This window comes from Perca fluviatilis, chromosome 8 (assembly GCF_010015445.1).
Source record: "Perca fluviatilis chromosome 8, GENO_Pfluv_1.0, whole genome shotgun sequence".
Classification (NCBI taxonomy): Eukaryota; Metazoa; Chordata; class Actinopteri; order Perciformes; family Percidae; genus Perca; species Perca fluviatilis.
Genome location: NC_053119.1, coordinates 13,937,736 through 13,959,815, shown reverse-complemented (window position 1 = coordinate 13,959,815; position 22,080 = coordinate 13,937,736). Strand labels below are relative to the sequence as shown.

Below are 22,080 nucleotides of genomic sequence, written 5' to 3'. Positions count from 1 at the left end.
ACTTCAGGCCACATACGTAGGCTACGGCAAAAGCTCTGCGTAGAGCCTCTGCAGAACCATAAATCACGCTTTAGCGTACAGCATGATATTTGCCAAGAGATGCATTGTGAAACTATGGAAATCTGATTCAGCCCCCCAAATTTGGGACCTAGTTAAGGGAGTTGATGGGCAGCCGCATTTTGCATGTTAAAGACTGATATATGAACTGTCTGGAAATCCTTCAGAATAGGGAACCCCGGTGTTACAACACATCAAAGAAGTCTCTCTTCTTTGTATTTAGCACCTTACTGTTACTATCAATGTATATATGTGTGTGTGTGTGTGTGTGTGTGTGTGTGTGTGTGTGTGTGTGTGTGTGTGTGTGTGTGTGTGTGTGTGTGTATGCATGTATTTTATTTGTAGGCCTTGTTTTAATATGTATGCAAAACCACTATGAATAAAATGTTTGGAAAAAACATACAAGAGCTGTAATGCACTTAGCACCTGTTGCTTGGTAACAGACAGATGCATATGCATTTTACTCTTAACAATAGCAACTTTTGTAGTCAAAAACATAATGCATTGTGCAGTGCTTCATTTTTAAAATCTTCTGGCTCTTGGCCTTGTTCAAAACACATATAGTATGTGTAGCTATTGTTGGAAAGACATGAGAAGAGAAGCATACCTTCAGACAATGGGTTTAACAGAAAGCTTTTGCAGTTCTATGACATGTGATCAGTATACCAGCATTAGTACGTACATGGCTGAGCTACTGTGAGTATTCCCAGAGATCATAACAGTAGTAATAGTTGCTTTCTAAACATGTGGAGCTAGACCTGGAATAATCCATTAAAACCCAGTATGTGTGTGTGTGTGTGTGTGTGTGTATCGGTATAGTTGGTCCAGGTATCCTCCACTGCCCATAGCAGTGTTAATATTCTGCACACACTGGGTGCGGCCAAACCCCATTAATCATGTTTGTGAATGTCTAATCTCAACGTTACTTGTGCTGGTTTCATTTTCATGGCTGTCTGCAAGATTTATAATGGCGTTTGGTGAAGGTGTATGTGGTGTGTGTGTGTGTGTGTGTGTGGGTGTGTATGAGATGTAATACATTGTTACGGAAGCATGCTCTTAAATGTGTCACCTTGTTGAGGAGAAGAATGTCCTGAACGTGCAGTTAATGCTCCCAGCGGGGGAACCAGCATGTTGATACACACATCTGTTCCTTTGAAATGGTTTTTGTGTTCCTGTGTGTTACCTTTTCACCTGCAATTGTGTGTTGACTTTGAGCAAGTGTGTACAATGTGTGTGAATGTGTTTGTATCTGCAATTGTGGGTTTGGATGGGGTCACAAGTGTGCAAAAAGCTGTGTGTCCCTGTTTGTTACCATGGTGATAGTAAGTGGCCTTTCAAGAGATGTCCATCCGGAAGATGAGATCAGATTACATCAATAAAGGGGAAGACTAGAAACAAGCACTGGGGTGAGCAGGGGAATGAGTATAGAGAGGGGATGCAAGAGGGTGGGGGGATGGTCGCAAGTGACCTGTTAATGGAGTGTACCAAAAGGATCACACAGACAGAACACACACAACACACACACACACACACACACACACACACACACACACACACACACACACACACACACACACACACACACACACATGACCCTGCTAAATGGCGGACAGCAGAGCTGTTTGTCTAGACGAAGGCTGTCTAGAGACATTGATCTCAGACAGCAGACCAATGGACTGACAATCACAGAATAAAGACTGGGAGTTTTTCCAAACAGTTCTTCATATTGGAGGAGGAACTGGTTGGATAAAACACATGCTCATGGGGAATGTAGCATTTGATTCAGTCATTGAAACTAAGCACCCATTTAGGGCCCATCTACTGTTGCTCATGGGGGTTATATGTGCATCTATCAGTGCTAGTCTAAGTGAAAATGAAGGATGAAAATGTGGAACCATAAAAAGTCTTCCTTCCCCTTACACATCTCAATCTCACAGATTACTTTTTTTTAATTGGTTTCACACAGTAGATCTAAATTGTAAACTTGTAAATAAATCGTGGAAGTCACTACATAGAACACAAGCCTGCAACATTCACATCATTTATTTGTGGTAGCAGAATGGTAAAGAATTTTGCCTCCTTGTTGATTTACAGTTTTAACCACTTTGTCATCCTTCTTTCAAAAATAAAAATTATTTATGCACATTTTACCTTCATGTTCATCATCATCATTAATGTCATTGGCACAATCCTCTTCGTCTTCATTATACTGGATGTCAGCTATAAAGCATCACATGAATTAATACATAACTATTAAAAAGATAGCGTCATATTTTCATTATAGAGTAAATACTTAATTACTGTAAAATGATACAAGTAAACAAATTCATAAAAATACAATGCTCAAACCTAAACATACATACTGGCTTTCTACACTTAATACATTAACAGTAAATGACTAGAATCACATTATTATTATTTTTTAAGACATTATGGCAGAGTCAATTTGGGAGTCAACTTAATTTAAAATTAGTTACTAAGTAGTTAATAGCTTTATATCATAGTGGCCATGGTAACTAGTGTAGTTTTTTATTTTATTTCTTACTGTCCGTTTTGTGGAATAATTTTAACCATTATAAGAAAAGTATTTAAGAATGAGGCTCATTGTCACCGCTGAGCTAAATGCTGCTCAGAAATCTAATGAGCCTGATATGCAGTGGTAGGGTTTACTGTAATCGATCCAACTCCATATGTAATTAAAATAACTAAGGGTTCAAACAGAAAATTATGATAAAATTACAATCAGAATGACAGTATGTTCAGAATAGGTGTGGCGCAAATCCAACATACCGATATGAATAAACTAGGCGACAGTAAGGGGATCAGTTGGATTTCCAGAATTTGGCTGAACTTAAATTTACAGTGCACATCCACACAATCTCAAATGCCTAGAAGCTCAAATCGGATTTGCTGACTGAGAGGTGCTTAGAATTTGTTTTGTGCTCTCTCAAATCAATTGTCATCAATATACCTCCATACTGCTACAGCATGGATTACATACTGAATATTTCTGCTAACAGTTATGGGGAATCTTAACATTAAATAACTAACAGGAGTTTTTAAGTTTTAGTTGGCTATTGGTCATTGCAAGAAATCGATCATGCTGTGTAAAAAGCAATAAATAATTGAGGAAGACCCTAGAGCTGGGCGATATGGAAAAATCAAATATCACAACATTTTTGACCAAATACCTTGGGAACGATATTGCGGCAATATTGTAGGGTTAGCAATTGGTGCTTTCACAAAATATTTACAAAATGAGATTTTTGATGAATAATCATCAGTAATGTGGATATAATGACTAAGTGGGTAAAGGCAAATAATAGAAAAGCTAGAACAGTGGGGTAGTTCAGAAAATTTCGCTTTACTGTAATGTAGCCTTTAAAACCAGGAAAAGACAACAGTTGTGTTGAAATGTGTGTGAAATCTAGCCTCATCGATATCAATATCATATCAATAGAAAATGTATATATTGCCCAGCCCTAGAAGACCCTTCAGTTTACCTAACATGAGGTTTGGAATTTGAAAGCAGTCATCAGCTGCAAAATGAAGCTGGTTTAACGGCTTACTCTCATTAAATTTTAAAAATTGTTTTCCACTCAAATTGTGATAAATATCTTGCAGTAAGCAAAAACCAACTAATAATCACAATAACTTTCACGTTGAAATAAATGCCCGACTTATGTTGTTAAGTGACATGATGATACAGTGTAGAACCAGTAAGGTCAGCTGTGGGGTTTACCTAAAACCAACTGCTATGGAACATTTTGCTATAATGCTCTACTGTATTTACCATTGGAGTCCAGATAGTCCTCCGTCACTAAAAAGAAGTTGACAAGAAATCATCATATTGTGAAATTCTTAAAGCTTTGATAATCTTATATTAAAAAAAGGATTTGCTATAAACACACTTGACCGGGAATGTGCTACAGTCTACTGCTAAAAACTAAAGTATGTCTACCATTAGAACAAAATCAATCGTCTTTATTAAACTACACAGTGTGGTACCTCTTTCCCTGTACGACAAACAATATTCTTTGCCTCAACAGGCCACCAATCTGTCCTACTAACAGGTGAGCTAATACACATTTAAGCTAAAGCTTAAATGCTTTAACAAACTTAAGCATGGATGCTAACACACACACACACACACACACACACACACACACACACACACACACACACACACACACACACACACACACACACACACACACACACACACAAATACAAACAGACAAATCATTTAGTGAGATTTACCCAGTCTGATCTCATCATAAATATGCTCCTCTGGAATAGCTGGTGATTCACAAGGGTGTGAGGACATTAACAGGAAGACAGAGATGAGTGTATGAGTGACTGTATGTCTGTATGTGTGTGTGTGTGTGTGTGTGTGTGTGTGTGTGTGTGTGTGCGCGCGTGTGTGTGTGTGTGTGTGTGTGTGTTTTTTTGGGGGTTAGGGGTGTAATGAGGCTAATTATCTAACTATTAACTGAATCATCAATATATTTGTAGTCTGAAGGAGTATCGCAGTTTACGTCAGGGTACAAACAATTCTGTTGATATTTACTTCACATACATGCACACTGACACACAAATACGTGTAAAATAGTTGTGGCTTGAAGCTAATCGAAATCTCTTAAGGTTTAGATGTTTTTTATTTGTTTGTCACCTTAATCAGGAGAATAAGAAAGGAAAATATAAATAAATCCTCCTATCGTTTCCCCTCTCTTTCACTTGCCTTACCTCCTCTTGTCCTCCATTGCAAATGAGCCCTATTACTATTAACAACTCATCTATTTATGAATGCAGATGAGATGAAATGCATTATGTATCAAATCAGGGGTCATCCATTCCTAAAGGAAGTGGCTTCTCAGGCCTTGCCTCTGAGTACCAGGAGGGCTGGTCATTCCCTGCTAGTAGGGCTACAGCTAACGATTATTTTCATTATCGATTAATCTGCCGATTACTTTCTCGGTTTATTGATTAATCATTTGGCCTATAAAATGACAGAAAATTGTGAAAAAAGTCCATCCCAGTTTCTCAAAGTCCAAGGTGATATCTTTACATGTCTTGTTCTGTTAGTCTTAACCCCAGTTTAATATGAGACAAAGGACTTGTCCATATTTAATGGGCTGAAAACAGCATTTTCTGCCATTTCTGCATGAAAAATTACTATGTGAAAACAATTATATAAACGAACTACGACTATAAAAATAGTTGGCGATTATTTTTCTGTCGAGCGATTACTCAATTAGTCGACTATTTGTTGCAGTTCTACCTGCTAGGACTACAGCACTGTTCAACAACCAGTTGACATCAATGACATATTTCTCAGTTTATATCCCAGGATAACAGAAGCATAGTGAATGCAGCACAGTAATGGTTATGATGGTCAGTGTTGCATAACAGAGCCAGATGGTTTACTTGGCTGGGCCATGGTGCTGGCAGCCATGCAATTGTAAGCTTGTTTCCTGCATGGCCAACATGAAAGAACGGCAAAACACTGTGTGTTCACATTAGTGGCAGGGTTATGGATTCAGCTGCACCGACAGAAAAGCCAGTGACGGCAGATCCATTCAGTAGATGGAGGCATACTGGCTGCTGTTGAGTTAGCACATTTCCGATAACATTTGTGTCAACATCAGTATGCATCGCTGTTTCAGACAATGCTTTATCATTTGGTTTTGGTCAGCAAAAACATGAGTCTGATTTGTTGAATCTAAATTGTTTATCATCTGTATTAGTAATTCCTGCGTAAATGACAGTTGAGTTTCCATGAAAAAGACACAATACTATAAAGACGAGGCATCAAAGCATACAGGAGGAGGTCCACTGGTAAATGTTTTTAAGGTCAGTGAAGCTGGAACACAGAAGCATCTAGGATGGGGTGAGAATACTTCTGTATGTATCCAGGCAGAGAGAAGGGGTCTTAGAAGAGGTCTAGACAACTGTTTGTGTGTTGTTTGCTGCTGAATGTTTCTGAGAAAGAGGGAGAAAGAGATACGAGTGGTTGTGTGTGTGTGTGTGTGTGTGTGTGTGTGTGTGTGTGTGTTTTGGTTGTTTGCACAAAATCCAAATTGAAATTCCAAATTGACCCTTAATCTGTACTTCCTGTGCCTCTGTAGACCTGAAAGGAACATGAGAGGTCTCAGCATGAGTGCAGCCACTCTTTCTCTCCGGCCTTTCTGAGGACATGAGGGAACTGTTTTCATTAGGCTAATGTGGGTTTGATCCATGGTGATGTATGTGAAGTGGCAGCATGTAAGGTGTGGGGTCAATGTGGAGCTGGGGGTCTGTGGACAGGTGATAAGATGAGGGAGAAAAGCAGTTACAGTATATGTTCAGGGGAATGCACTCTCAGAGAGGAAGAAGGGCAGAGTGTGTGTGTATGCATACCAACAACCAACAGCACACGGGACCTGTTTGAATTTGCATGTCCTCTCCTTGAAGTAATCACAGATTGATATAGAGATTGTACACATATCTCAAGTGGATTCAAACAGGACCATGAACTAATTGCCACACTGTATGTGTAGGGTTGACACACTGAAGTGTATGGGAGGGATACAGGGTGAGAAGAATATTATGGAGTTTACCTTCCATGTCATTACAGTCATAGTCTTGAGTGAAGCATGGATGGAGACAAAAGCACACACACACACAAACACATAAAAGCGAAGCCACAGCACCTTTGTGTAAAGCAGAAAAAAGCACATTTACAAAGTGGATGAAATGATAATTCACAATGTCTGAAATGACTTCCAGGTTGAGTAATTACATAACTGCTTTGCAGCCAAAAACATAGTGAAGTAATGGTGTGCTTTGGATCTGAGAAGTGTGCTGTTTTAATCTGCAACAAAACCAGCTCTGACGGTCATGAGAGCCACATGTTACAGGAGATCCTAAACATAACTAGTGGCGATGAAATACAGAACATTAACAGTAGTAGTAGTTGCAGTGTTAGGTTAAGTGAGGGAATAAAAGATGTAGAAAAATAATAGCAGACAACCTACCTTTGACTCTCTCTCCACGGTTAAGTTGGATCTCTCCCTCCCCCTGTGGCGTGTAGGGCTTGACCACAATGAAGGTACGTCCTGGGACAGCACTATAGAGTTTCCGTTTGGGCCCGCGGGGGCCCATCAGCGCTGGAGGCGTGTGATGAGGGGGGCTTGGGTCTCGCTGCACTGAGCCAGGGCTGTAAACAAACACATATGTTACTGTGGTGATTCCAGGGAGCTGGTAACTGAAGCCTGTGGTCACCGACATGTTTGTCAGCGGGACAGCAACCTGGTGACACCCCCTGGTTGTAATGCTGACCGGGGAGGGATTCATAAACAAGTCCAAGTGGCTGCCGATCAACAGTCAACAGTCAGTGTTCCATGGGAGAGTCATGAGAGGAGAGTACACTCCTCCCAACCACTCTCTCCCCCTCGTCCTCTTCTTATTCCCTCTCTTCCTTCTTTAATAGCACAGACAATATCCTTCTTGCTCCCTTTTACCCTCTCCTTTTATCTCTCCCCTCTGCCCCGCATCCTAACCGAGGTAGAAGCAGAAATGTTTAACGATAAGACGGACTGCACTGTTTCCTTCTCTGTGTGGGTCTGTCAGATCCGTCTGGAAGCCCCCCTTAGTCAAACACATCCTGAGTTGGGGCTCCAAAAGAAGCCACCTCCAGAGAGGGAGAGAGATCCCTGTGTGTCCCTAGTTCCAGCTGCTCCAGGCTGGGTTACAGATCCTGCCAAGTCCTAGGGTCCTGGTTCTCCTGCTGTGGAGGACAGAGTCTGGGTCTGCTCCCCGACTCCCGCTCCTTCTCCTGGGAGTCCTGCCGTGTCTGCCTCTCCTCTCCCCTCCACCCCTTACACACACACCGCTCACACACACTCACACACACTCTGGCAATGCTGCCGCTGCTGCTGCCGCTGCTGCTGCCGCTGCTGCGCTCAGAGGCTCCCCTCCCCTTTGACGGCTCGCTCACACTCACACACCACAAGCCCTCTATGTGCATTCTAGCCGTGCGCACAGGCACATACACAGACAGCCCCCTCCACTTCTGCTAACATTGCACCTCCGCTAGCATGGCATACGCCACAACCAGCATGTTGCTAACACATCGTTGACACTCACATACACACACTAGACCCAGAGCACGATTGATCTCATCCAGCCTGTCTGTCTGCAAGTGTGCATGCGCCATGACTCCCTGAGGCAGCTGTGAGAGTATCTGTGTGTGTGTGTGTGTGTGTGTGTGTGTGTATGTATGTGTGTGCTTGTGTGCAGTGGGGCGGGGGGCAAAAAGCACCAGCCCATTTGGTTTAATTGTCGCTCCTCCCTCTTTCCCTTTGCCTTGAATCCCCTTCTTTTTTCTCATTCTTTTGCTTCCATTTCACCCTCTTAACATTTCTTCGCATTGCATCTTCACTCTCTCTCTTTCCTTCTCTCTTTCTCTCTCTCTCTCTCTCTCTCTCTCTCTCTCTCGGTGTAGAATTCTAATACAGCAGCAGCAGAGCTCCGCCTAGTCTTCATTCATCACTTCTTTGCCACCACTGTGTAAGTTGTATTCAGCATCATTCTGCTGCTCGTGTTGTCTAAGCTTTCTCTCAAGCCTTCGGCATAGATTTAAAACACATGTACATACATATACATATATATATTAAATATATTTGTATGTATATATATATATATATATACATACAAAGATATTTAATAAAATCAGATGTTTACCTGGTCTGGAATCTGCTTTGAGAGTGTGCTTGTGTATATTACAACTTGATTATAAACTGGGACTTTGACGCTAGTCTCTGCAACATTTCCTTGAAAGATTAGAACTCTCTTAAACCCTTCATATCGGTCTATCCACCTTCAACCTCTTTCAGTCTCTTGCCATTCATTCGCCGGCACTTTGTATCAGTCACTTTATAGCCATCATTCTTTTATTCACCTGATTCAAACCTCATGTGCCCTTTACCCTTCTTCCTACCTTTTTCTGTTCACCCGTTTCCTCATTTCAAGCCCTGTTTGTCTCTTTCTTTCCCAAACTCTCTATTGCTTTTCTTGCTCTCCCCATCTCACACAGCCTCTCTTTCTTTGTCCCCCTCTCTATCGAAACAACGGCTTGCTGACGGCTTTCCAATTACCGCAGGGACTGAGGGGCCGAGATGGCTGCCGAATGTTAATGTCTAAGCAGCATCAGGCAGCAGCACACACAGCACAGAGGAGGGAGGGCTGGAGAAGCAGTGAAATGAGGCTATGTCAAAGTGACACAGAGGGCCGAAAAAGTAGATCCCATAAAGGATATCTATTTCAATGACTCAAATCTGCCTCCTCCACTCACACACCTCTGCCACACCATACACCTAGCGTGAGATTACTGTATTTATACATCTTGACCTCATTTCACCCTGCAGTTAAGATGATGATGGTTGGGTTGACACATGCTATCTATGTGTCAGACAGAAGGGAGGTGGTGGAGATGATTCCTGCTCTCTTTATGTCTTTAATGACATGTTTGTGTTTCACAGGATGAGGCTTACATTGGCAACTACACTTTAACATTTTAGAAGATAAAAATACTGAATGACATTTGAATGACCATAGATCAGATATCAGAAATTCAAAAAAACATCCATAACTGTAAAATGACTAAATGTTATTTATCAATTTGATCACATTTCTACTATCTCATTTTCTGCTCTCTTTACATTTGCAATGTAAGATTTGACCATTTCTCATTTGAAAGCATTTCCGTAGGATGTTCTATAACTCTATATAGTCAAAGTTCCCTTTGCAAGCATTAGTATCATGGCCCACCCACAAGATGGTTATATCTTAGATATCACTTCTACATTATTACATACCCTCTGGCTGTAATACAGTTTAACAGCCCACTGGGTCGGTCTACCAGAACGATATGTACAGTCACTTTGAAATAGGACCAAATGAGAGCAAAGAGCTGACTCTTCTTTGTTGTTATAGTGAAAAAAAGTTCAAGGATTTCAGATTTATTTCTTATCTGCACTCAAGAGGGGCATGATGAATACTGTTCTTGCCTTTCTCCAAAATTGTTTGTCTTGATATTTTTGCAAAGGTTTCATGCATATTTTCATATATAATGAAATAGTATTCTACCTAGATCTATATATAAATTGTAGTTCGACATGATGTCTATTTATTTTTTCGATAAGGAACCAATGGGTCAGGCATCAGTTTTATGATTTAAACATGCCACTCGCTCGATGAATTTTGCAAGGTGACATGATTCACCGTTTTCATTTGCAGACTTGTGCTACATTTGCAACAGCTTTTTTTTCTTGCTTCCTATGTTGTATCTTTTTTTCTCATTTCTTCTCTTTCACTGTGCCTCATTATAAGTAGCTTTTACAAGATTCAGATGTAGGATCCGTTACATGCACACACACAAGTACACACACACACACACACACACACACACACACACACACACATACACACACACACACACACACACAAACACAAAGTTCTAATGCAGTCTATTATAAAAGCTCCATCGTTTCCTAGGACACAGGCCCTGCCTCTGTAACGATGGCAACTATCAATAAAAGGAAAAAAGAATAACCAACAAATGCACTGATAAGTCAATAATAGGCACTTGGATCTCTATAACAGTCAATTGTCATAAATCATTTGCCTTGAAATACATGGATTTCTCTCTATATTCTCATCTCACACATTCAAGTAGAAAAACAGTGCACTACAGCTACTGAATGAGTTAGTTGATTTGTTGTTTGGTTTCACCAAACGTCATTGGTTTTCATAGCATGAGTCAGAACGGAAAGAACTGAAATTCAAACAAAGTTCAGTTTTCGTAAATATATATCTTTACTTTAAGTTGTGAGTTATACAAAGCAACCACGAACAAATAATGTGGAATGCGGTTTAAAAAAAGTTGCAAAATAGAGAGCAAACACTTGCATCTCATTTATGCCGTGCCTTTCACCTGTTCATCTGTGTTTTCGAGATTTTGAGAAATGTGACATTTTTCCAGATAAGTGGCCCTTATCAGTAAAGTCTAAAGACAATAACATGGACATGCCTGCTATCAGACGCTTGATTAGGATCAATGAGACCACTAAAGACAGGTTAACATTTGAACAGCTCAATAATGAGTCTAGCTGCCTCAGATTGGAAGTCAAAATCTATTAACTGCCTACATAACTCTGAAGATACAACTGCAAATGTCACAAAATGCCATTTACACAGATGCTATCAAAATAAGTAGCTTCAGTGTGGCATTTTCTCACATGACTGCTTTGCCTTCTCAGGTAAATGGCTTTTTACTCAATTAGCATTTATCTAAAGGGAGATTAGCACATTTTAAACAAAGTCATAATCAGCATCACATTTTGCATCCTAATGGTCATCAGTCTGTCCTTGCTTTTCTGCACTTGAATGAATATATGCTCTCTCATTCTTTCTTGCACAATGTGGGAGTGTTCATGGCTATCAAGGTGGAAGTAGAATGTGGACTCACTGGGCAGAACATGTTAAGGTTCTGAACAGCAAACCTGTTTGTATATGGACAGCGTATGCTTCATTAAGTGAAATTAGAAGAAAGGGTCAATTGGTGTGATCAACAAATAACCCTAAACTCCACCTCAATTTGAGAAAGGAGATGATAAACAAACCACTTTGCCCATACTGACAACATTTGTATACTTTGGCATCTTTTTCACTACAATATTCACCTACACAAAAATATTTACTCTACACTTGTGTGTTTACATTTGTCCTGACATAGTGCATTAGAAAACGTATCTAAGTGTATGGTGTAAAGGAAGTGCTTCCTAATAAGCATTTTAACTATAGTCTCATGGCTTGGATAGCATGTTCACTGCTTATCTTGATGTTTAGCAACAGGGCCTATGTCTATAGACTGGTGAAAAGGCATTCCAGCTCCAAAAGGCTTTAAGTGCTTTATGGACTTGATAAAGGCTTCTGACAAAGTCCCTCAGGGTGTGTTGTGGGTGTGTGGAGGGAATATGGGGAACCAGAGTCATGCTCTGAGCCATCCAGTGCTTGAATACAGCTCTAAGAGAGTCATAAACAAATCACTCCTAATCAAACTGAAGGAATTTAAGTATTTTGTGGGCTTGTTCACAAGCGAGGGTTAGCAAGGATCTGAGACTCACAGGTGTATCAATGCGGCGCCTGAAGTGATGTAGGTGTTGTAGTGGATTGTCATGGTGAAGAAAGAGCTGAGCTTAAAGGCGAGGCTCTCAGTTGATCTACGTTCCAACTCTGAGCTCTGGGAACTAACAGAAAGAAGGAGATCATGGATACAAGAAGGCAAAATGTGTTTCCTTCGCCTGGGTCTCTGGGCTCCTCCTGGGGGACAAGGTAAAGGACTTAGCTATGCAGAAGGAGCTCAAAGTAAAACCTCAGGGGCACATCAAACTGGAGGAGACCCTAGGGCAGACACATAACACGCTGGATGGATTACATATCCAATCTGGCCTGGGAACGCTTGAAATCCTCCAGGAAGAGCTCAAGGATGTGGCTGGCAAGAGGGACATCAAGGCTACCATGTTACCCTACTGCTGCTACCACGACCTGGACCGAAATGAGTGGCAGAAGATGCTAAAGAGTGGTTAGTAGTACTGAAGCTACTTGCATGTTACGGTTCTGTGCCTGCAGTTACAGGCAGTCACCACAATTGGAGGAGCCTCTTCTATTTGTATATCCATATCCACATTGTTGGGGTTCATTCTGACCTGGTATTTATTTAATACGTGAGTTGCACATATTGTAAATTGCTGAAACACTTAAGAAGAGCTCTACACTGCATGACATAACCGTATTGTTTACTTATTGTGTGTGACCTGGCCAGTGCAGACAGCATCAGTGTTTTAAACTATCAGCATCACTCTCTGACGTGAATTATATACACAGACCAATACTACTGTGTCCCCCTTTGATGTGGATTCTCCAAAAGTGAAGCAGTTGAAGCTCAACTCTTCATCTCTTCCTCCTCTTCCTCCCTATTCCTTTCCTCTTCACTCCTTTGGCTGTGTTAACACGCCATGGATAATCTACACCAACAGCCACTGGTGTAACTAATGCAAAGAAAGAGGGAGGGATATGGGGTCAAAACGAGGGGAGGAGAACAGCAACAAACAAAGCATTAAAAGGTGAAGGGAACGGGACACCCCCATGTTGGGGTTTGTTGGCATTTTACACCACTTGAGGCATCACGTTACAGCACATGAGCAGTTAATGACACAGTTCTTGTTAATGACAAGTTCTTGCACATTGACAGAACTAGCTACCACAACAACCTTACATGACAACATGTTTCAGGTAACATTGTGTGACTGAATCTTCATTTGAATTTGGCCCTGTGTCCAAATCTCCTCTCACACTATTCAGATAAAGGGTAGCTTGAGCTTTTACTGACATTCAAACATTTTGTACAACCAATGGCCTGGCTATGTGGGCTATGTAGCTGTGCTGGCGGTGCTTTACGTAATAAACTTGACTCTTAGATAAACCTTACATATCCATCTCTTGCCCGAACCAGTCAGATGGTGTGTAATATTTGTTTTTACTGTACCTAATAAAATACTCATACCACTTTGACAATTGCAAAGGAAGTTGGTTGAAATGTGAATTATGTGTTCCCCCATGCTTTACTGTTGTAGAAAAACTGAAATGACACAATGGAAAAGATAATAGTTGGTATACTCTGCTCGGTAACATACTGTAATATTTGTCTATCTGGCAGCTTCAGAACTTTTATTCCAAACCAAGACAACTTAGTCCTAAATTGCACAGCTCAATATCACAATTTCAGACACTGACAATGTCAAGACAGTGTCCCCTTCATGATTAATTATCTCTTTGTATTGAAAGCACATCATGGTAAGTTGCCAATTAACCACATATGACAAATTTGCTTTTTTCTAAATAGAATTCTGCCACATCCAGTTCCTGTCTTATTATACTGTCAACTGCATCAGCTGGAGAGATTGTTATTACCACACTTCTAAGCTTTAATCTGTCTTGGTCATCTTTGTTTGTTTTCCTTCGTGATCTATTATTAATGAGCCACTCTGACCTAACTGCATCCTCTCTACTGTCTCCATCTTAACTTTCTGCTGATGCCTGGCCAAGCTATTGAACCCTGGCAGCACTGCACACACGCGGAAGTGATGCTGAGTTCCACAGGAACTTGCTGGAGTCTGCCATTGGGCGGGCTGTTGACCGGCCAAGCTAATTTCACACTCCCCTGGTACTCATAATGCCTCTAGAGTTACCATGGGCATAGACAGAAGGTCAGAGAGAGAAAGAGAGAGGGAGGGAAAAATATTAGAGGGAAAATATTCAAGGACAGCATCAGTCTCACTTGGGTGCAGGTTCTGGCCATGGAGACCAGCTGCTCGTTTTGGCCTTTTTATACATTCCCTCACTTTAATACTTGATGTAAGAGTAAAACACACTGAAGAACAAGGTCTCAACTCCCTGTGTACAGAAGGCCATTTAGGCCAGGACACAGCGGACATAGTAAACCTGCTATCCTCCGTTTTCTTTTTCACTTCCATCTTTTTCCTTTTTCCACACTCTGGCTATTAAGTTGTAACCTGTTGTAACCTTGTACAGAAAGAGCACAATGACAGCAAAATATCTATCTCTGTTCAGTGAACATTAATGCTAATGTAGTGCCAGGTAAAGCAGAAGAAGATGCACTTAGTTTTCTACCATAATGGGGCACAACATTTGACAGGAAGAGATGGAGGGTGGTTAAACACTCCTGTGTGAATGTATTAATGAACTTCATATAATTCGGTTTAGGATTGTGAAAACGATGCCTATACGATTTAGTTCTTCAGAGCTTTAGTTTCTATGTGGCGTGATGTGGGCATGTTACATGATTTAATAAAGGATGTTGACTGCTCTATGGCTGCAAACCATACAGTAGATTAATGGCACTCACTGTGTGTATGTGTTTGTGTGTGTGCGTGTGTGTGTGTGTGAATGAGAGAGAGAGAGAGAGAGAGACAGAGAGAGAGTGTATTTGATGGATGGAGTAAAGTGACAGAAGAGTAGTAGAGGGAGAGGGGAGCACGGCTGGAGCTGGGTCTGTAATGCAATTCCCCTGTCAGACATCAGACTGTTTCACACCCAAACACACACACACACACACACACACACACACAACAAAACACACCACACACACACACACACACACACACACACACACACACACACACACACACACACACACACACACACACACACAAACAAACACAGTGTGTGGCATCCAGGAATCACATTAGGTGTGTGCTGTACGTAGGTGATCTTGCTCTGACATATGATCATAATAAAAAGCTTTACAAACCAAGTGTCAGTAAACCACTTAAATCTATCGCCCCGAGATGTGATCAGAGTCCTAGTTTTCTGTGCAGCTTGTCTAATGTTTCAGTATACAAGGGAGGAGATTTGTTCCAGCACCCCAGCAGCACAACTACATCCGTGGATTTATTTATCAATCGGGTGACAAGCTGTTTTGAACTGAGTGGCCCGTCCAATGAAATTACTCATAGCTCTAATTTCAGAATGTGTCCTCTGTCTCTCAATCTCTCTCTTACACAGACTGACATACAAACACATTCACAGCTTGGCAGCCTTCAATTGGTCCCCATGGTGATCATTATAAGCCGCTTTCCATCCGTCTATCTCTGAACTGTACAAGCACCCATGTGGCTATACATACATGCTCACACATACAAACACAGAAACAAACACACACACAGATTTGAGGTATATAATTTGCCACCGTTCTCCCTGCAGGAAAAATGCTGTATTTAAATCTAGCTTGTTACATAAACAGGGCTGTTGCTAGACACACACCATGCCACTGACCATTGCCCTCATACCCTGACAGGAGCACGGGCCACACAGCAGCTACACCAAATGCAAATATAAGTTGCAGTGTTTCAATCAGCCACTATATATCTATACATTTTCATATTCATTTCCCCGTTTATGCTTTTTACAGATTACTATTCTGGGCAGGTTGCAAGTACAGTTTCGACAGGAAAACGACTTTTAATATGTGCCTGGGGTTGATGTATAAATAATAAAACAACATTTTGCACTGATTGATGTTATGTCATGTTTACAGTATCACCAGTAGCAGACGGTAGCAGATGGAATAAGATACAGGATGCTGCATGCTGACTAACTAGTGTCTCTGACACATAACATGGGGCCTTTTGCTTTTTGAAATTTGGTTTAAATATCAAAGTAGGTGCTTAATCACAAGGCTAATCACAGATTATCTACTAAAAGTGAATAGCTACCGAGACTGGTGAGTGTGAATAAAAACTTAGGAACAGGAAGAAAGAGATCTGCTTGTTTACAAAGCTCTCTAAAAACGTGTTTAGTTGAGTAATCAAGTAAACAATGAGTAAATAACATATGAACAAACAAAATCTTACAGACCTGAGTCTTCCACGATGGCCGTGTCCATGAGGGTAACCATGGCTGTGGGACCTTCTGGGCACCGGCTTGTCTTCTTCATGCATGTGATGTAGCGAAGGCGAGCGGGAATGGGAGGATCTGGAGCTGCCTGTACTCTGGAGACTGCTGTCAGGGAGCTCTCCGTGACGGCTCTGGCACAGAGCAGAACAAGTATCATATGCACGCGTAAAACACTGCAATCATCTTTGTGTAACAACAAAAACTACAAAAGAGACAATATATAAAATGAGATTATGTCATTTTGTTTTCTCATTTTTTCCCTTACTTGTTTTGTTTACTCTGAATTCCATGCTATATGTGCACACACACTGACACAACTGAATTACAACTTGACAGCCTCAAAGCTCCATCCTACCTCTCCAAGACTACTGTGCTGCTGCCCAAAAGCTGGCAGACTGCGCAGTGAGGGGACAGGGGAGTGGCCCTGACGGCCACGAATTTCTCTGGGAACCTGACCGTGGATGTGATCGTGGTCCCCGTTCAGGTTGTTGTCACTAGCAGAGCGGAGCAAAGAACGTGGCGAGGGCAGGGGGCCAGGCGTCGCCCGTCGACGGTTGGTGTAGGAGGGGGTCTCCCTGAAAGGCACTGAGAGGAGAGAGAGAGACACATTTGACCGAGAGCACCTCTTAAGACTAGACTCACTATATCATATCAAGCTACTGGAGCAAGCACAACGAACAGAACGCTCCACACGTCTCACGGACACTCAAATAAGTTTAAAGCCTGTTACTAGGTCGCACTAATCTGACAGTAGGCTGATAATACATTTAATTGCCAACATTTTTACACAGATATAAACTATCCGCAAACTTTTAGACAAGGATCAAGTAATACAATGGATCAAGTGATGATGGTACTGCAGCAAAACCTTAGAGATGAGATTATTGAATCACGGCAGTGCCTAATCAAGAATGAAGAGCCAAATACAGAATAAGAAATGCTGTTTAGAATCTAGCTGTGAATTAAACATTATCTTCATGAAAAATTTAAACTTGCAAAAATCATTAACAATGTGTGTTTAAGTTCACACATACATTACCAGCACATTGCCTGGGTAAAGTCTATATATAGTGTAATGATGGAGTGGCAAAATTATATTTATATATAATTCCAAACATTACATGCAATTTCCTTTTTATACTGTTTATTTTTAAAATAGGATAAAATATGTGATTAACACATTTCACAATCTATAAATTGGGATATTATATCCTGTCCACACTAGATGGCAGAGTTTTCCTGTAACTGCTCAACTCATCAGGGATCCGATAAACCCTTGAAACCTTCTCCACATCCCTTAGATTTCCATTTCCTTCCCTTTGTTTCCCCACACCTCTGTATATAACCTATAATCACTTTTCTTGAGCATCTCCACTATGCTCACTCATTCTTTAGTCTGATGTCTCCCTGACACTGCATTCATGTTTAAATCTATACAACACAGAGGTAGCCTGGTGATATTCTACCACTGCTGTCAACTTACCAACATCTGATGCTTTGTGGACCTTTATGATTTCAGCCAGATCAAAGTTTCCTGCTATAATAGCCACCTGGAGGAGAAAAGACAGGGGTACAGGGAAGGGAAAGGGGCAAACACATAAGTACAAAAGTGTGAAACAGCAAGATTAAATTCTATGAAAAAAAACAACTCATGAACACAATTGAAGATAAATAGATCTATTTTTTTCTTTTACTTACTCCCCTAATACGTGTACATGTACATATTTAGTCCTTTGTTGTGGCAGATGTGTAAAATATGTATGTGTGGCAATGTTCTGGGTGCTGTGTGGAACAGCCACAACATCAATTTCACAGAGACTTCATCAACCAGGAAGGCTGGAATTCAGACACATACCACGACGGTAAGCCAGCAGGGCTGGGTGCTGTTAAGTTGCTTAAATTTTAATAGCAATCAACATATTCAATGTAGCAGAATTGGGCTGTGTACTGTAAAAAGCAGTCATTCAATCCATTCAGCTCTGACATGTCAAAGATGTAAGGTAGGATAATACACACAGTAACATGCAGTGGTTATGGGATACCACACATACCTGAAAGGCGGTCTGGCTGTTGTAGTTCTTTATCTCTTTATTGGCCCCCCGGAACAGGATAACTCGTGCACAGCTATCCTGAATGACAACAGAGTAATGAATGTGTTTGGCTAGGACTTTTAAATGTCATCCTATTTGTTTTACTTAAAATATAAAAAATTTTGAAAAACAAAACTTTATATAATTTGGACCATTTGGTTTATAAAAGACAAATATCATGTGGTACTGTGTACACTTATAAACAGACAGTGCAGTGCAGTGTGACAGTTATTGCCAGAGACAGCATCACAAGCAACCTTTGATCACACATCTGCAAGTGTGAGTGCTGTTTAAGAACAGTGGAAGCTCTAGAGGCAGTGTTGAACGAACAAGGATGCCCCCTCTCCACAATCTACCTAACGTAAAGATTATTTAGATTTGGGTGGAATATAGCGGGGATTAAATTGATATTTCATGAGGAGGTAATGAAAGGCTATCATTATTCAAACATTGACACTTTTCTGTTTTTAACAGCAGAGTTGGGCTTGATGTGATTGCTGTCTATGTTTGCAGAGCTAAAATTAGAGTGAAGAAATTAGTTAAATACTTATTTTTTACATAAATCCCTTTTACCTACCCTTGGTACTATCAAAGTGAGTGCCCTCTCTCTCTGTCTTACACACACATGCACTATTGAACACACATATACACCTTAAGCCAAGTGCAGACTACAACACTTGGAAAAAAGTTCTCACACAACGAGACAGTATTTGGACCAGACTATTGTCATGTTGACCTGAACTGATTATAAGATTATTACACGTGGAGAAATTCCCAAACTGAATTAAATCACTGCTTTATTGAAAAGGAAATTACGTGAAAGGTCACTGTGGGGCATATTGCTACAGTGTTTCGGTGCCCATGCAGTCTTTCCCAGACATATGTGGTGTATGTATCAAACAAAAGAGCAGGTATAAAAAAGATCACAGAATGGATATACACAACCCATAAGAAAGGCTGTGGTTAAGAAAAGAAACAGGAACTAATCCGCAGGAATATCAATAACATCAGACATACTGTAAAGTGAACAACTACACAATTATTTAGAGAGCAACAAAGTTCACTAAACTTAAAAACTTGAGTTTGAACTTGACATAAAATCAAATAATTGTAATATCACTGTATGCTGTAACTGAACTCTTGTATTTTTTACTGCATTTAATTAATCAGTGCCTGGTACGAAAACAGCCCAGAGGACTACTGAACTAGAGGACTGTCTGAACTGCTTGAACTAGAGGACCCAGAGTTTAGTCACAGATCAAAAAAAGGTAACGTTAAACAATCCTTTGTTAAACAAACCCATTAAACTCATCATGATTCAAGCCAAAAGAATATTATTACTAGGCGTGAAGAATTATGTGCAAACATACAGAATAATTCAAGCAAATACATAAAGCATAGTAAATACCTAAGAAAACTAAGCTCCTGCTGAAAATGAAGCCCTGATCACAGAATTTCAAGCTTTCACTGTTCGGACTCTTAGATTACTTTAAAGATACATGAGGCTGGTGCAACAATTAGTAGATCCATTTGCTACAAAGGAAGTTTGTTTCCACCCTGGTAGGAAACACTTTGTTTCTATACTGGTACAAACAACGGATTAATACTTCCTTTCTAATGGTGAATGCATGAAAGCTACCTGACAGCTAACATCTCCCTCTTCAGCAAATCAGCAGCCTGAATGAGTTTGTGAATTTGTAAAGCCAGTGGTGGAAGGACATTTGAATGGCTACAACTGTGATTCTACTCAAAGATTAAATTCCAATTCAAACTGTGACAAACAGCTTTAAGGCATGAGTGAAAACAATGTATTCACCGTATGTAATACCAATCTGCAGATTTCACCTCAAGCACATGGACCCAGACGTTGTATAGCAGCATTACACACACAGCATCAGCTCTGCAGAAATAAGCTCTTAACTTCCAATATGCATGACATATTGCTAACTTAATTGCTAACTAATACATTGCTGAACTCTTAGCAATGTATTAGTCTAGTAAGTAACATTAAAACAAATTATGAGGGTATGTAATTATGCATGGTAATATACTTTTTTACTCTCCAGGCTTCAATTTTTACCGCTATCCATTTTTTGCCTCATACCATCCAGCCCTAGTTTCTATATACAGGTATTTACATCTTTTAATAACAGTAAACACAAAGGAAGAGAAGGAAAAAAAAGAAAAAGACCCAAATACAGCCAAACATGCCCTAAACATATCATGAAAGTTTGCAAGTAAGTGTAGTAAGACAATACTTATTATAAAAGGCGTTCAACATAGAGCCTGTTGGCTAAGCAATGGCTAAACTATAAGCAGCAAGGCGGTATGGCTAACGTAGGCAAAAAAAAAAAGTAATACAAGGAATACATTACAACATGCACAAAAAGACATTCTTTTATAGTTCACAACCACACATTTCTCCCTCTCCCTCGTTTCTCTCCCTCTTTCAGACTATTACCATAAATTGTCAGGGCCCTGAGCCAAAAACAAAGTCAAATTGTAGATTGATAAACATAGTTATGTGTCCATGTGCCGGCTGGCTGAGGGTCGATATGTAATTTAATACAGAGCAGAATTAACAGCACTAGCCTTGCTCTACAATTAGCACACTGACTCTGGTAAATCCTGTCATCACTGAGTCACACGTTCAAGGACATGCACGCACAATGAATTAAACGTGGTAAAGTTAATGACGTCCATGTGATTTTACGCATCAAGCTGGATTAGGGGTGCATGATATATCAACTCAATATTGTTATTGCGATATCACATTGCGCAATATTATATCAAAAGTGTTGTGATAAGAATGCAATATTTTGTGTATTTTGTGGAGCGCTGCGTCCCGTCCGTTGGCTGTGTGGCTTAGTTGTGTTCGATTTAGAGCCCGCTTAAAACGCTATGATGATCATGATCATGTTAGTACACGTCAGCGCAAGCCCTATGGAGCGTAGCACGTGTGTGCATATTTCGACAGAGTGACAGTGTAAGTGAAGAAATAGATAGAGACAACAAAACGGAACGAATCAGAGAAGTGAAAGAAAAGTTGTGTCCTGTTCTCGTTATTTATTTTATACTGTACAACCAGTAAAACATGTCCTGTTCTGTAGACATGGTCCTTATTTATTTATTCATGTTGTAAAAGTTCAATATGACAGTCAGTTGAAATAAACCTTATGTTGTATTTGTTATGAATATATTTTGATGCGTTTTCCCACAACTTTTGTAATTTTACATATGTTTAAAAATATCAAAATTAATATCGATATCGCAATATTCATAATCGATATCACAATATCACATTTTGTCAATATCGTGCAACCCTAAGCTGGATGTATCTGATGAACCACTCTTGTATTATACCTAATGTACAGTATGAGGTTAACACTTATGCACTAGTGCACCCTCTTCTGGT

The 22,080-nt window shown here is 40.4% G+C and overlaps 1 protein-coding gene across 1 annotated transcript in view; it reads right to left on the bottom strand.

Annotated features, from left to right (window-relative positions):
• shank3a (SH3 and multiple ankyrin repeat domains 3a) overlaps positions 1–22,080 on the bottom strand; it is a 196,371-nt gene that overhangs the window by 58,318 nt on the left and 115,973 nt on the right. Inside the window, 9 exon segments of the mRNA XM_039807776.1 lie at positions 2,209–2,277; positions 3,851–3,877; positions 4,318–4,356; positions 6,657–6,680; positions 7,074–7,255; positions 16,537–16,706; positions 16,931–17,160; positions 18,059–18,125; positions 18,627–18,704. Coding sequence (XP_039663710.1) covers positions 2,209–2,277; positions 3,851–3,877; positions 4,318–4,356; positions 6,657–6,680; positions 7,074–7,255; positions 16,537–16,706; positions 16,931–17,160; positions 18,059–18,125; positions 18,627–18,704 — 886 coding nt within the window.